At 42.9% G+C, this 15874-nt stretch overlaps 1 protein-coding gene across 1 annotated transcript in view; it reads right to left on the bottom strand.

Annotated features, from left to right (window-relative positions):
- Nucleotides 1-634: 634 nt before the first annotated feature.
- LOC120745034 (basement membrane-specific heparan sulfate proteoglycan core protein-like) overlaps nt 635-15874 on the bottom strand; it is a 35659-nt gene continuing 20419 nt past the window's right edge. The window contains exons 11-19 of the mRNA XM_040049641.1: nt 12707-12883; nt 10937-11236; nt 10214-10474; nt 4297-4551; nt 3966-4085; nt 3807-3831; nt 3605-3681; nt 1738-1800; nt 635-1624 (exon numbers count right to left, since the gene is read on the bottom strand). Of these exons, the coding sequence (XP_039905575.1) occupies nt 1500-1624; nt 1738-1800; nt 3605-3681; nt 3807-3831; nt 3966-4085; nt 4297-4551; nt 10214-10474; nt 10937-11236; nt 12707-12883 (1403 nt within the window). The 3' untranslated portion in view covers nt 635-1499. The remainder of the gene's footprint in view (nt 1625-1737; nt 1801-3604; nt 3682-3806; nt 3832-3965; nt 4086-4296; nt 4552-10213; nt 10475-10936; nt 11237-12706; nt 12884-15874) is intronic.

The following is a 15874-nucleotide window of genomic DNA, read 5'->3' on the forward strand; positions in this document are numbered from 1 at the left end:
GTCACTTAGATAACTTAAAAATGTTATTGTTTGGCTTTTTTCAGTGTTTTATTTGTTCCTCAGTAAATCCGTTTGGCAGAGATTAAAGTTCTAGTTTTCACATAGCTGAATAAACGTCAAACAGAAAACTGATTAAACAGAAGTGTGAATGGTCGAGAATTTACTCCAGTGTCCTGTTATATTTTAGATAGCCAAGGAGCAGACGGCTGAGTTTATTAAACTCCACCGAGACAATCTGCAAATTTCATTAAAAGTTTAATAAACTATCACCTTGTCTTTATTTTTAGTTAGCACATACATACAACACTTCAAGCTGTAAGCTAATTATAGTTATATGAGAGCAGATGCATGCTGGTTGCAATAAGCTGTACGTTTTATGTCCAATGGATGCATGATCTGATTAGTCAACTAATCGCAAAAATAATCGTGACTAGTCAACTATCAAAATAATCGTTTGTGGCAGCCCTAATGTACAACCTGCAAACATAACGCAAAAACATAATAGTCCCTCCTAGATCTGAGGACATAATGTTAAGAATATGAATAGAATAAAGGGGAGAAAGCCATTTAACATGGGATGAATACAGCAGGTACAATAAGTATTGAACGTGTCAACAATTTTTGAACTAAATATATTTCTAAAGTTATTATTGGCATTAAATTCTCACCACATGTCATAATAACCCATCCAACCTACATGCAAAGAAATCAAACTGTAGACGTCCATAAATTATGTGTAATAATGAGAAATGACACACGGAAAAGTACTGAACATGGTTACTAATATTTAATTAAAATTAATCAAAAAGCCTTTCGTGATGACAGCTTCAAAATGACTTCTGTATGGAGAAACTAGTCGCATGCATTGCTCAGGTTTGATTTTGATCCATTTTTTCCACACAAACAGTCTTCTAATCCCAAAGACTTTATAGTCCCCTTTTATGAACTCTGAGCTTTAGTTCTTTCCATAGATTTTTAGTTGGACTTTGGTCAGTGCTCACTGGAACTTTCAGTATTTTACGAATTCTTCTGTAATCAATGTCATCAGTATCTCTTGCAACATTAAGGTTTCAAAAGTCTTAAGAGACCTCAATGGTTCAACCCATAATAGGTATGGCACCTTGGCAATGAGACACGTTTTTATAGTACATCAGTTGGGACTGAACCAACTGATATTAATTTTCAATAAGAGACAGGATTGCTTTCTGATTACTGATACATTACAGCTGGTGTCATAACTTTTTGCTCCACTCTTTCGCCTTGTGTCCAATACTTTTTCCCTGTGTCATTTCTCATTTTTCCACGTAACTTAATTTCTGGACATCTATGATTTATTTTCTTTGCATGTGGGGATTGGCTGGGTTGTTCCTGACATCAGATGAGAATTTCATCTCAATGGTACCTTTAGAAATATATTTACTTATAAAACTAGTGACTTTAATAGTTATTTTACAATTACTTATCAACTACTGTGATTTCTAGTAATAGTATGACGTGGTTTAGCTTGGTAACTGACTAGCAGACATGAAACTACATGCAAGAAAGAGACTTGTGACTATACCTGTAGCTCCCGCCTTCACCTCAGAGTAAATGGTATGCTCCTCCTGTGATTTATGATGCTTCCCTGTTTAGATAATCATATAGAAAAAATAGAAAAAAATGTTTTTTTGTTTGTTTTTTAAATTGCAAAAATATTTCTATATTCTAAACTATATTCAATTTGTTCAACATACTCACTCTTATTTCCAACATTTTTAAGCTCAATCACAGAGTAGGTAACATCATGTATCTCATCTGCATCTGAAATCCCAATATATCACATGGAATTAGTCAAGTTAAAAGGTTGTGTGCTTTTCAAAATATATATCATGTCATTTTCTCTGTCTTCCACATGAGCGATTGATTAATAGAGGTTAGCATTATTTAAATAAAACAGCAAGATAGAATCAAAATAACCATGTTAAAGCATTAAGCATTACTATTATAATATTTTTAAAGGTGAGTGCAAAGATGGAAAATCCTTAAGCCTTTTTTCGGTTTGGTTAATAATGTAAAAACAAAGATTATTGATATTCTCATACATCGAACTCATAATGATGCTTTAATGCGTGTTTTTAATATATGGAGTGATAACATTCGTAAATTCTGTAAAGAATACAATCATGTATGTAGAAATCTGGTTTAACAGGTTTCTGAAAGAAAAAGTTTCAGTCTTTCAGTTTTGTTTTTTTTTTCTCATTTTTAAATAATTTCTTTTTAAAACAGCTGACCAACACCTGAATGAAAGAAGTACAAGGGTTAATTGATATACCTTTATTAGTCCCACAAGGGGAAATTTCATAAGGCTGCCGACCTACTGCACGCAATGGCGGCGCCATCTTACCCTCCGACCATACATATATTACACAAAACATCACATGGGGAAGACAGGTCAGAGAGGTATAACAATGGAAAATGCACCACATGAGGAAAGATAAAGAGAAAAAAATAACTCCCCCCAGACTGAGATCCAACAGGGAGATCAGTTTGAGAACAGAAAAAAACACCTCTGCACATAGCACATGAAAAAACTCTTAATACACCAAAGAAACACATGACAAGCATGTGGGGGGATGAGTGTGTGCATATCAGTGTATATGTGTGTGTGTGCATGTCCAGAGTTCAGCTGAGACAGTGTCCTTCTCCCTGTTTGGCTAAGTAAACAGTCTTCCAGCCAACCCAGGTGGCCTTGCATGGAATGGGAAGGAACAGACTAAACACAGTCGTTATCGGGGAGTTTTTGTTCGGCTCCAGCCTTGAGACCGCAGCTGGCGCCGAAGGGGTATCCGCATGAAGTGATGGTGCTTTTTACTTTAGTGCGAACAGCTCATATGAATTTCAAAGCAGTTCTACAGTCCAACACTGGTCTCTCAATCTCCCATTGGAGAGCCGCGAGCTTCGCCATACTTGCGTTCTGTGATGTTGTCATTTCTTGTGCTCAAGGAGCCGATTCTGAGAACTCACGGCAGTGTGCCTCCCCGAGATGTCATCCAATTTGCGCCCAGAGATGTTATTCCGAGCCAGCCCTTCGGAGATGTAATCCAGTCTGCAGTCAGAGATCTTATTCTGAGTATTCACAGCAGCCGTAGCCTCTCCAAGATCTTATCCGTGCTGACTCAATGAGCCCATTTTGAGAAACTCACGCCTCTCCCATCGTTCCAATCCCAGCGAGCAGCCTTGTGGGGGTTTGAACAGCCGGTTCCGCTTTCTTAATTCTTCGATAAGTCAGGGCCAAGCCAGCTCCGATCAGCCAGAACCCTGTTATCATGGTTCCAAATAGGTAGATATCTTCAGCACTCAGGCTCACCCGAGCTCAGACTTCTCGTTGAGAAAGGGGTGTCAATTGCATTTAGGGACCAGTTGATCCAATCCATAATTCCTCTTTTAGGTTTTAGAGAACAGACTGTGAGAGAGTGTTCCAGGGAAAAGTAATACAAAAAACACGAGACTAGACAAGGACATAAGAGGCTAAGCAGGGAAGCTAAGGGAGAGGAGGAGGAGGAGAGGAGAAAAGTGCGACCGCCTTTGTCAAGAGCAAGAGCAGAAAAGTTAATGGAAAACTGACCATGTTGAAGAGAGTTGTGTTCATGAATTTCACTCTGGTTGGCCCCTTGATCTGTGGTGGTCCCTGAACTGTATGGCCTAATGAAAAAAAAACAAATACATGCAAACAACCTGATGAAAACATACATTGCAAGATAACAATACAGTACATTTAATACAGTAAAGCATATAATAAATCAAATTAAATAAACCAAAATGCGAACCTGATCTGTTTATTACCATTTGAATCTGTAAAAAAGACAATAGTTTGCCTGTTAAAATAATTTGTTTCATGGCTATTTTTCTTAAAAATCATAAATAAAGTGATAATGAGCTTTACATTTAAATTATTTAAGAGTTTGTAGCAAGGGAAAAAGTCTCACCCTTCATCTTTCTATAGCGATATAAGGAGAGCAGAAGAATAATAAGGAAAGAGATTCCACAAACCAATCCAAGAATCAACCACACAGGAAATGAAGAGCTTTCGGGACTTAACACAGCTACTGTAATAAAAAAAAAAAGAAGAAGAAGAAGAATTAAAAATTATTCAATTACTAAAATTCTACATTACAAAAGTAGAACCAGGTAACTTTAAAACAACAAATTCTGTATGGACAACACATAACTATATTCTATTATAACTGTACTAAATCATACTGAAATATCAAAATGGTTTACAAAAGAACATAGATGAAATGTTTTGATCCTGCTCACCTTTAACTGACATCCAGCTCTGTGCTGACTCTCTTCCTGAGTACTGACACTTGTAGAAACCTTCATCAGACTTTGACACTGCAGAGATCTTCAGCTCCCCTCGGGTATCATTTTGAATAAGTTCGTCATTGTGATAGAAAAACACACTGGAAAGTGTTCTTTGTGTTTTTGTCTTCTCTGTGCAGCTCAGACTCACAGACATTCCCTCAGTCACAGGATGAACAGGACTCATCAGAACAGGACCATAATATTTATCTGGAAAATAATCAAACAATATCTTTTTCAGTCAGATCAGTTAATGCGGGTTTTGAGAAAAGAAAAGCTTATGTACAATAACAAGAACACATTTCCCAAATGCTTTTTAATATAGGTTTGATTTCTGATCATTAATCATTAAAAACTATTTTATGTTAAAATCTTTACCTCATAAACAGCTGTGATACCAGTACACAGTGAATATCAAGCAAGTACATTAATTTACAGTAAGTAAAGTGGTATCACTTTATAGTTAAAGCTATATACTATTAAGCATTAGTATTGTTTTAGTTAAGACTTAATCACTTTTAAAGCACTACGAAAGCACTATTCTGTCATGGTCCTGGGTCGGTGACCCAGCGCTTTTAGTTTGTTATCATTTTCTAGATGATGATTGTTTAAGTTCTACGTGTTATATTCGGTCTGCCTCTGAGTCTGCGTCTGTATCTGTCTGTCTATGGTGTCACCCCATCTGTTTGTGAATCTGTCTGTTTAGTTCAATGTCTTGTGTGGTTCCATGTGTCTGAGTTTCCTGTTTTATTGTGAAGGTCCGTGTCGTATGTGAGTGTGATCAGTTTACGTTTCCCCTGTCCCGTCAGCCCAGATTCCTCCCAGCTGTGTTGCCCTCCTGTCTCTCATCCCCTGATTACTGGTGTGTGTATTTAAGCCCTGTGTGTTCTCCTGCCTGTTGCCGGTTCGTCTGTGTTACTCGGTGTCCTGCTCGTGTTACTCGGTGTCCTGCTCGTGTTACTCGGTGTCCTGCTCGTGTTACTCGGTGTCCTGCTCGTGTTACTCGGTGTCCTGCTCGTGTTACTCGGTGTCCTGCTCGTGTTACTCGGTGTCCTGCTCGTCTCTCTGCCTCGCATCCCTTTTTGTATCTTCTCAGGTTTGTCATTTAGCTTTCCCAGTTCAGGTCTTTAGTTTTGTCTTCCCTCTTGCCTGTTTTGCCTTCTCACCACTGTGTAAATAAATCATCACCAGCGTTATCATCTACTGCCTGCGTTTTGGGTCCTTTTTCCCTTCAATACCACACGGCTCGTCTCAGCAGCCGTGACAGTACGAACCGGCCAAACATGGACCCAGTGGCATTCGCACCTTCCAAGGAGCTTCGGGAGGAATTAACCGATTCAGTTTCCAGATGGACTAATCTGTGGTTAGAGCATGAGGGGGAGGAATTTCGTCATGCTCTGGAGGCCCGAATACAGCGGCTAGTTTCCAATCACCTCTGGCTGCTGGATTCACTTCACCCACTCCTACAGGACTTCATCCTCAACACGCTTCATCTTCACCCTCCAACTGCGACAGCTGACCTGCCTGGCTTACCGGAAGATTCTCTCCCCAGTCCACCAGAGGACTCTCAGCCGGACACAATGCCGCCCGATCAGTCGGCTTCCCACTCCTTCCGGGCAAAACGGCGGTCACGCCGCCGTCATCCTTCGCTTGCCAAACCAGCTCTCGGGGTCAGTGAGAGTGACTGTTTCATGTACATGCAGCACCCCAGTGGCCAGCTTACACCAGCCCAGGCTTTTTACAAAGCACTGGGAATCATCCTCATTCCACCCAGCCCATCCACCCCACAGCAGGAACAGCCACTTCAGAGCTGCCTCATATCACCGTCAGCTTCCCCGGCCGCTCTCGCCCCTTCTCCCAGGCGGAAGCGACGTCCGCACGGCCGTCAGTTACCGGCGGATTCCGTGAGTCAGGAGCGCAGTGTTTTTTCTGCTCCATCTGAGCGTGCATTCATGAACACTCTGTCAGTTATTCCTGAGTCTAGTAATTCAATGCCAGTTAACTCTGGGTTATCCAAATGTGAAAAGAGTAATTCAGAAACTGTTAATTCTTTGTCTGATACTCCAAGGTCCGTTAACACCTGCTCTGAGGCTCTAGAGGACTGCTTTCATTTTGCCTCTTCCGAGTCGTGTGTTATGCCAACCCGGACTTTTAAACCGAAATCTGGAAATAAGAAAGACTATCTACCAGAAGCTCAGTTAGCCGCCCGGCCAGAAGCTCAGTTAGCCGCCCGGCCAGAAGCTCAGTTAGCCGCCCGGCCAGAAGCTCAGTTAGCCGCCCGGCCAGAAGCTCAGTTAGCCGCCCGGCCAGAAGCTCAGTTAGCCGCCCGGCCAGAAGCTCAGTTAGCCGCCCGGCCAGAAGCTCAGTCTCCCACTCCACCACCATTGTCATCACAACCATTATGTCAGTCACCCTCAGTCCAGCCTCCTGTTCAGCAGTCGCTAGCCCGGCATCCTGTGTCAGTTGCTCCACCTGTAGAACAATACAAGTCAATTCAACCCAAAAAACACCGTTCCTCGCCCGTCCATTCCAAGCAGAGGGACACATCTAATAATGTCAACATTCCTCAAAGGCTGGCCAGTTCTGAGACTGAGGTGCACTCCAGGGCCTCCCCAGAAGCTGGGTTTCAGCCCCCAGCAGACTCCGGACCCCTGGAGGTTAAGAAGCCAGCTGAGGACCGCACCCGGCTGTCGCTGCCTGAGCAGAGTCGATGCTCTAGGCAGCTGCAGCCTGCTATGTGTTTGCCAGAGGCCACCGTGCCTGCTGGTCCTGTTCTGTCCCTGCCAGAGGCCCGTGTGCCTGCTGGTCCTGTTCTGTCCCTGCCAGAGGCCCGTGTGCCTGCTGGTTCTGATCTGTTCCTCCCAGAGGTCCCCGCACCTGCTGGTTTTGTCCTGTGTGTTCCAGGGGCCCCTGTGCCCACTGGTCCTGAGACTGTTCTCGCTAGAGGGCCCGAGGAGCCCGTCCAGCCTTCGGCCTCGTCAGCTGGAGGGCCCGAGGAGCCCGTCCAGCCTCCTGCTTCGTCAGCTGGGGGGCCCGAGGAGCCCGTCCAGCCTTCGGCCTCGTCAGCTGGGGGGCCCGAGGAGCCCGTCCAGCCTCCTGCTTCGTCAGCTGGGGGGCCCGAGGAGCCCGTCCAGCCTTCTGCCTCGTCAGCTGGGGGGCCCGAGGAGCTCGTCCAGCCATCAGCTGCAGTCTCATCGCCCGCTGCAGTCTCATCATCCTCGCCCGCTGCAGTCTCATCATCCTCGCCCGCTGCAGTCTCATCATCCTCGCCCGCTGCAGTCTCATCATCAGCATCATCATCTTCGTCTGGTCCAGCCTCCGCGTCAGCATCCTCATCAGCTGCTTCGCCTGGTCCAGCTCCAGCATCCTCATCAGCTGCTTCGCCTGGTCCAGCTTCAGCTTCAACATCCTCATCAGCTGCTTCGCCTGGCCCAGCTTCAGCATCCTCATCAGCTGCTTCGCCTGGTCCAGCTTCAGCTTCAACATCTTCATCAGCTGCTTCGCCTGGCCCAGCTTCAGCATCCTCATCAGCTGCAGCCTCGCCTGGTCCAGCCTCTGCTTCTGCTTCAGCCTCGCCTGGTCCAGCCTCCGCTTCGCCTGGGGCTGCAGGGGCCACGCAGCCTTCAGGTCCCCTACTACCACCTCCACATCGTTGGGCATCTCCGCCACCGTGGACGCCCTCCTGAATGCCGCCACTGCCTTCCGCGTGGCCGGCCTCCGGACTTGTTTCCACGCCGCTGTTGCCGTCCGCACGGTCGGCCCCCAGAACTGTTTCCACGCCACTACCTACTGCGTGGCCAGCATCCGGACCTGCCCCGCTGCCATTCGCATGGCCCCTCCTGACCTTGACCATTTGGGCCTTTTTGGACTCTGTCCCTCCGTCCTGGGCCCCCTCCGCCCGCCCTGGTCGGGTCCTTTTCTGTTTTGTTTTGGTCGGTTTTTGTGTTTCTGCTGGGCTGTCTGGAGCCAGCCCTTGAGGGAGGGGGGGGGGGTACTGTCATGGTCCTGGGTCGGTGACCCAGCACTTTTAGTTTGTTATCATTTTCTAGATGATGATTGTTTAGGTTCTGTGTTATATTCGGTCTGCCTCTGAGTCTGCGTCTGTATCTGTCTGTCTATGGTGTCACCCCATCTGTTTGTGAATCTGTCTGTTTAGTTCAATGTCTTGTCTGGTTTCATATGTCTGAGTTTCCTGTTTTATTGTGAAGGTCCGTGTCGTATGTGAGTGTGATCAGTTTACGTTTCCCCTGTCCCGTCAGCCCAGATTCCTCCCAGCTGTGTTGCCCTCTTGTCTCTCATCCCCTGATTACTGGTGTGTGTATTTAAGCCCTGTGTGTTTTCCTGCCTGTTGCCGGTTCGTCTGTGTTCCTCCGTGTCAGTCTGTGTTACTCGGTGTCCTGCTCGTCTCTCTGCCTCTCATCCCTTTTTGTATCATCTCAGGTTTGTCATTTAGCTTTCCCAGTTCAGGTCTTTAGTTTTGTCTTCCCTCTTGCCTGTTTTGCCTTCTCACCACTGTGTAAATAAATCATCACCAGCGTTATCATCTACTGCCTGCGTTTTGGGTCCTTTTTCCCTTCAATACCACACGGCTCGTCTCAGCAGCCGTGACATATTCCTTCATATTACTTTTATTGCACAAAAGTAGGAGAACACGATGGTAAAGTGGATCCAGGATAGAAACATGCATCAAGCTGCTAATACAACTTCAGCTCTTTGCAAGTACCTGCACAGACAGCATGCTAAGACTATAAAATGTTATGAGTAGAATAACTAATTACTTTCTTCTGTACATAACTAAGTAATGTACTACATTACTTTAGAAAATTGTCTAATGTAATGTGTATGTGTAGTGCCATCAGCGTTAATCTTGTTAAAATGACGTTAACGCCATAACTGCATTAACGCAGCAAATCTCCGTTAGCAAGTTAGCGCGGATCTGTTAGGATGCCTTGGTCATTGACCCAGAGTATTGAGTTTTCATTATTATTGTACTTTTTGATTTTTGCCTTTATTTATCATTTCTAGTCTTTTGGTTTCTTTGCCAGAGTTATGCCTTCTGGTTTCTGTTCTGTTCCATAGTTGCTGTATCCCCGTGTCAAGTCTGCATCTTTGTGTTGTTTCCTGTTTTACTTTGAAGGTCCATGTCTTATGTTAATGTATCTGGTTTTGCTTCCCCTGTTTCGTTAGGCCTGATTTGCCCCAGCTGTGTTTCCCTCCTGTTACCCATTCCCTGATTGTTCCCTCTCTGTATTTAAGCCCTTTGTTTCTCTGTGTCCGTGTTGCGATCTCCTTTATCCACCCTCATATATGCTGTGTGTTCTATCTACCCGTATAAGTTATTTGGATTCTTTGTTTTGTTCTGTTTGAGTTCCATATTAAAGCTGTTTTTTGAGTTCACGTCTGTCTCCGGAGTCTGCACTTTGGGTCCTTTTCCTGCCTGCACACAGCCGTTTCATAACAGGATTGCCCCGTGCATGGGGCTGCACGGAGTCAACATGTTAGCGCGGTTTGCTCTTTAAAAATGCTGTCAAATATGTTATATATGAGCTTGCTAGGAGGACTAAACCATTTATGTCCGTGTTTATAAATGGTATGCTAAGAGGAGTAAAGCCGTATAAATGATTAGTTAAATATTATTTATTACTAGTGCTTAATAGTATGTAGATATTATAAAAGGATAGTGGAAAATTATCTTGAAAATATAAAACACTCATTGACTTTTGGCACTGGGTAAAATTTTGATTCAGGTTGTTTTCAAACGATGGCGTGAATGTCGTGAACCAAAAATGAACATTTTATCCATTTTCCCACAGAGAATTAGGTAAAATTCAAGAGTATTGTTGGATAAGTTTCCACTCATGTAATAACATACTCTGTACAGTGATGTTGACTGCACTGCTGAACTCTCCTGATCCAGACTCACACCAGTACACTGCAGTATCTGACTTTGATGTGTTGATGTTACATGTGGATCCAGTCATTCTCCTACAGTCAGAGTACAGTCGGCCGTCCTCAGAGAACTTCCTCACTCTCCACTCAGTGAAGTTTCCCTCACAGGTCAGTGAGACAGAGTCAGAGGTGAAGTGTTGCACTCTGTCAGGACTCACTGTGAGAGAGGCTTCTGAATGAACATCTGGAAACAACATGCAGTGAAGAGACAAAGATGTTAGGGTCAGAGATGTTAGCATTCAAAATATCACACTGCAAATGTCCCTTGCCTATGCAAATCCTACGTTTTTTTTTAAGAAGGGCAATGTTAAATATACACAGACATTTAATTATCATGAGAGAATTTAGATTCTAATCAGCTGAATGTGGCGGGGCATGGTCTGTGGTGCTGCTGCAGGGGAGATGGGCACAACTGCACGGCATCTGCAATCATGCCTCACTGGCTTAAAAGTTTGTACAGACTGTTTAATAATGTTGTTGTTGGAGTGTGTGGATGCAAGCTGGAAAGCTGCATGTATGCTGGGAAGCGTGAAAACGTAGTGGGGTCTGCCGTGGATTTATTACACTGAATTTTGGTGAAAAATTGGTGAATAACAGTTATGTCATACCATCAGTTTATTGAAATGAAAGAGAGACTCAAACAGACCTGCAGACCAGACAAACTTTGGTTGACTGTGATCAGTGTGATACTCTGGGTCTCCTCTTCCAGCTCTGCACACATATCCTGCTGTGTGTGTCTGTCCATGAATGATGTAGGAGTTGTTTGCAGTCCTATTGCCATCAGGTAGCAGCTCATAACTGGAGGATTTCTGTGATAGATCAGGAACAGCTTTATACCAGTAGAAGCTCCATCCTGCAGACGGATGTTCAACCTCACAGTTCAGAGTTACTGAGGCTCCAGGACTCAGCCATGATGGAGACACAGTGAGGACAGGACGGGGTTTATCTGTTCAACAAAGATTTTCTCTCAATGTTTCGTCTCTTAACTCTGAATTCAATGTCACTAAAATGTTGACTCACAAATATTTATGATGAACTTTAAGAGTGAGACTATCTAAACATGTCAAATATCTCAACATGTACTAATAAAAAATAAGTAATTGTCATGTGTGGCTGAAGCAGGCAGGGGGAAGCACAAAGGATGAACTAAAGGCAGCAAATTTATTGCTGGGAAAAAATGTCCAAAACATAAACTCACAAAAACACAAACTAAACTTAGAAAAATGAAAACGAAAAATAAAAACACCTGGAAATGAAAACTAACACCAGGAAACTAGAAACACCGTGAGATTTACACACATGAGGTACAACACAACAAAGGGAAAAGGAAAGCACAGGGCTTAAATATACAAAGGAGTAATGAGGGAATGCGAAACATGAGGGAAACAGAGCTGTGACTAATCAGACACAACAAGACAAGGGGAAGCAAAACTAGACACACTAACATAAGACATAGGGGAGGCTGTAGCTCAGGAGGTAGAGCATGGCATCTACTGATTGGAAGGTTAGTAGTTTGATCTCTGGCTCCTCAAGTCTGCATGCCAAGTGTCCTTGGGCAAGATACTAAATCAAAGTTGCTCTTTGATGCATCCATTGGAATACGAATGTGTGTGAATGTTAGTAAGGAAGCACTAAAAAAAGCTTAGAAGAAAGTGCTTGTGTGAATGTTATATGTTTAGAGTACTCCGGGAGAGTAGAAAAGCACTGTATAAGAATGAGTCTATTTAACATTTTACATGGGAACTAACATAAACATGAACCCAGAACACAAAACACTAGACAAGGAACACAAGGGAGTCACAGAGAAAAAAAACCTAAAGGCTAGAAAATCACAGAGGTGCAAAAATAATAACTAAGAAATGTGAAATACAAAAGCCAAAACCATGAAAAAGAATAAACAAAACCTAACCAAGACCCTGACAGTAATAAGTAATCTAAATGGAGACCATAACAGCAAGAGCCCAAGTTTAAACAACATTAGTTCATTTTACAGTTTTCAAGTGCAGTCAGACTGTTTGAAAATTTTTTAAACAGTCTGACTAAGGCTAAACAGGCTAAACAAAATACTGAGAGTGGCCAGTGGTACCCCTCAGCCTACTAGTAGATCCACCTATGTTATCAATTTGCAAAATCCTATGTCGTTCTTCAGTTATCGCATTCACAAACTTGTGTGTCCCCATTACAATCCGCATTGACTGTAAAACCTGGACTAACTCCATTATAATACCTTTTCTGTAATCCACATATGCAGCCACATGATAAAAAAGTTTAATTCTACTTAAAAGTATTTGCAGATGTTTCAGATGTTTGCCAACTGAAAGGAAAACTATTTACTGTGCAGCACTAGGACCGCTACAAAGTTGTATCAAAAAGAAGTGTTCTTTTAACTCTTATAGATGAAACATCTCCAACTTACACAATACAGTCAGTGTGATGATATCACTCCACTCTGAGAAGAAATAGTCCCTTCTGCCCCGGCAGCTGTATCCTCCACTGTCAGACTCAGTAGCTCTGATGATTCTGTATTCATTGGATGTTGGAGGTGTGTTTAACTTGGCTGCTCTCCATTCATACGTCCACTGAGCTCCTTCACCTCCCTGAATCTCACATCTGACAGTGACTGTCTCACCGCTGTATATCTGAGTCCAGGATGGCTGCAGGGTCACAGTGGGCTTACTGGGAACTGTTCACAGGAAAATATCCAGTTAGACACAAATAGAAACATGAAGATAGAAAAAATTAGATGGAATAAATTCTTATATTTGTCAGGAGGTGTCTCTCATTTCAGGGAACCCTCATGTGACCCTCGTGAAAAAACCCCATTTGGGTCCCTTTGGATTTTTGATTCTCAATATATCAGTCATTTTAAAGACTAGTTGCATGAAACTTGGCCAGGATGTGTGTTTTAGAATTATTTTTAAAATTCATTGATCCCTTCCATGGTGTGGTGCATAGTAACGGAGATTCACATAAGTGTTACCTCCTGTTACCCTTGTACCATTTTGGGCCCCATTGACTCCCATTATAATCACATATTTTCGATATACTGTAATCCTGACATGTGATAATGCTTTTCTCGTGAATACCTAATGGATCTAAGCCTCTGCCTTCAAAATAAAGGAAAAATAGGTTTTGGATCAAATGAGCACAATATTAGGCACAGCACCACCATAGACATTTTCAGTGGTTTTGAATGCAGGACATGGTTATCTTACCTTGCAATATACATAGTAATAATACAGCTAACCACCATAAAACAGTCTTGATGTAGTGGAACTGATATAAGAGAGTGGTGTGAATGTGATTAAGAATATATATATACTGTGTGTGTGTGTGTGTGTGTGTGTGTGTGTGTGTGTGTGTGTGTGTGTGTGTGTGTGTGTGTGTGTGTCGGTCGCAAACAAAACGGCCCGTAGAGCCGCCTCCTTGAAGTGAACAACGGGAGCCTACTCCGTTTTTTTTTTTCCTTTCTCTAAGCCTCTCTCACTGTTTTTTTGCTTCACTCTGCACATGAGCCTTGTGTTTGCTCTGAGCAGCGAGGGGATGGGTGCAAAAGCAGCCACGTGTTTGTTGAGCAGAGGAGGGAGGGGCGGTAGTTGCACTCCCAGTGGCACATCAACGGAGCCAGAGGGAGAGAGAGATCCTTCTCTATCTTATTGGATTCAAGTGCACATTTGAAGTCTGTGAGAATAGTTCGCAGCCTGGTCTTGCTAGTCATTACCAGCAGGACAGACGCCACGAAATGCACAGACGCGCGCACGCACAACAGAAGCGCACGGTCAATTTAGGGGAGGCTTGGAAGCAGCGCTCATCGTGCAAACAGCGCATTATTATCGTAACTGCTGCAAATGGTAGGATATGTCCTGTCTGCAAAATCCATCCATCTAGAGCAGGGGTCAGCAACCTTTAACACCCAAAGAGCCATTTGGACCCAGTTTCCACGCAAAAGAAAACACTGGGAGCCGCAAATACTTGTTGACATCTAAAATGAAGATAACATTGTATATATAGTTTTTTACCTTTATGCTTTGTGTGAAAAACTAAGGTGTGTTGCTTAAATCCATGAAGTGCTACAGAGAAACTTACATTTTATTTATGTAATGAACACATTTTGAACTCTTAAAGAAATATAACAAAAGGAAAGACACCCAGCTGAACTAAAATGATCCATGTAGCAAACAAAAACTGGTGAGCCGCCAGCCTTATATCACCTTTGGGCTTTTGGAGCCTTGACCTGACTTTTAAAAAATAATTGGAAAAAAGCACTATGCTGCTAAAAGATGAAAAATAGGTATTTGCAAAATTCTGCCTAAATATGTATTTTACCTGGTCAATGTGTGTGGCGGGGCGTGGTCTGAAGCGCTGCTGCAGGGGAGGCGGACGCACCTGAGCGGCACCCGCAATCACGCCTCGCCGCCTTAACGTCTGTGCTCTCTATGCTGTTGTTGGTGTGTGTCGGGCTGTGAGCTGAAAAGCTATAGCCGGCTGTATGCGTACAGCAACCGTGTGTGAAAAGTGGTCAATAAAGAGATGCTGAAAAGCGTGTTCATGCAAACATCGTCGGGTCTGCCGTGGTATGTTTACAATGGGACTTCTTGTCCTGAACCTCTCTGCACAGCGTCTGCAAATCGGGGCTGTACGAAGTCATTTTCATCTTTACGCAGGACTGTAAGCTGTCATCTGTGAGGCGTGAGCGGTGTTTGTTTTTAACATAGTTCACGGTGGAGAACAGCTGCCGACATAATGTGGATCCGAAGATCCATAATTGGCCTACCTGGGGTTAAAAGTCTCGATAAATGCATGTCGTTTCAGCGGGTATACCGGCTTCCGCGAGTGTGACGCTTATTTTGAGAGACGAAAAATAATAGGATATAATTGTATTTTTATATTTCAAGATCACAATAATCTTACAATTTAGAACTACAAGTTAAAAAAGAACTAACATAAATAAAATACACTTCAATTAAATACTTCTAATTTATTTTCCCAAACCACGCGGAGCCACAAAGACTAATGAGCCGCATGCGGCTCCGGAGCCGCAGGTTGACGACCCCTGATCTAGAGGTTCGTGCTATAAAATGTAAATTACATCTTTGTTGAGTTTGTTGGGGAGTTTGTTCAGTTCAGTTCAGTTTGTTTTTTGGAATAAAGTGTTATTGTTCCAAAAATAATAATGCATCCAAATTAATGTTCTTCTCAATTATTGACCTATTCAAGGCTGTAATAACCTCATGCCAAATAATCTATTTTGCAACTAATTTTTTGAAAATATTGCAGATTATAGGTTTGTCCCATAAAAAACAGGGGTCATTATGACAATAAGGGCATAAAAACATAGAATTATGTTTAAAATATATATATATATATATATATATATACCTGTGGTTAGGTCTGAAGTTGTTAAAAAGCCTTGAATTGAAAAAAATGAAAAATGAATTCATATATGATATCGTCATATCACCTGTTGTCTGGGAACCCGTTTGAGTCCCGAGGGTAAACAGTGGGTGTAAATTTTAAAAAACTCATATTGCTCCAAAAATAATAATGCATCCAAATCAATGTTGTTATGAATTATTTACCTATT

The sequence above is a fragment of the Simochromis diagramma genome, unplaced genomic scaffold (assembly GCF_900408965.1).
Source record: "Simochromis diagramma unplaced genomic scaffold, fSimDia1.1 OVJJ01000732.1, whole genome shotgun sequence".
Taxonomy (NCBI): domain Eukaryota; kingdom Metazoa; phylum Chordata; class Actinopteri; order Cichliformes; family Cichlidae; genus Simochromis; species Simochromis diagramma.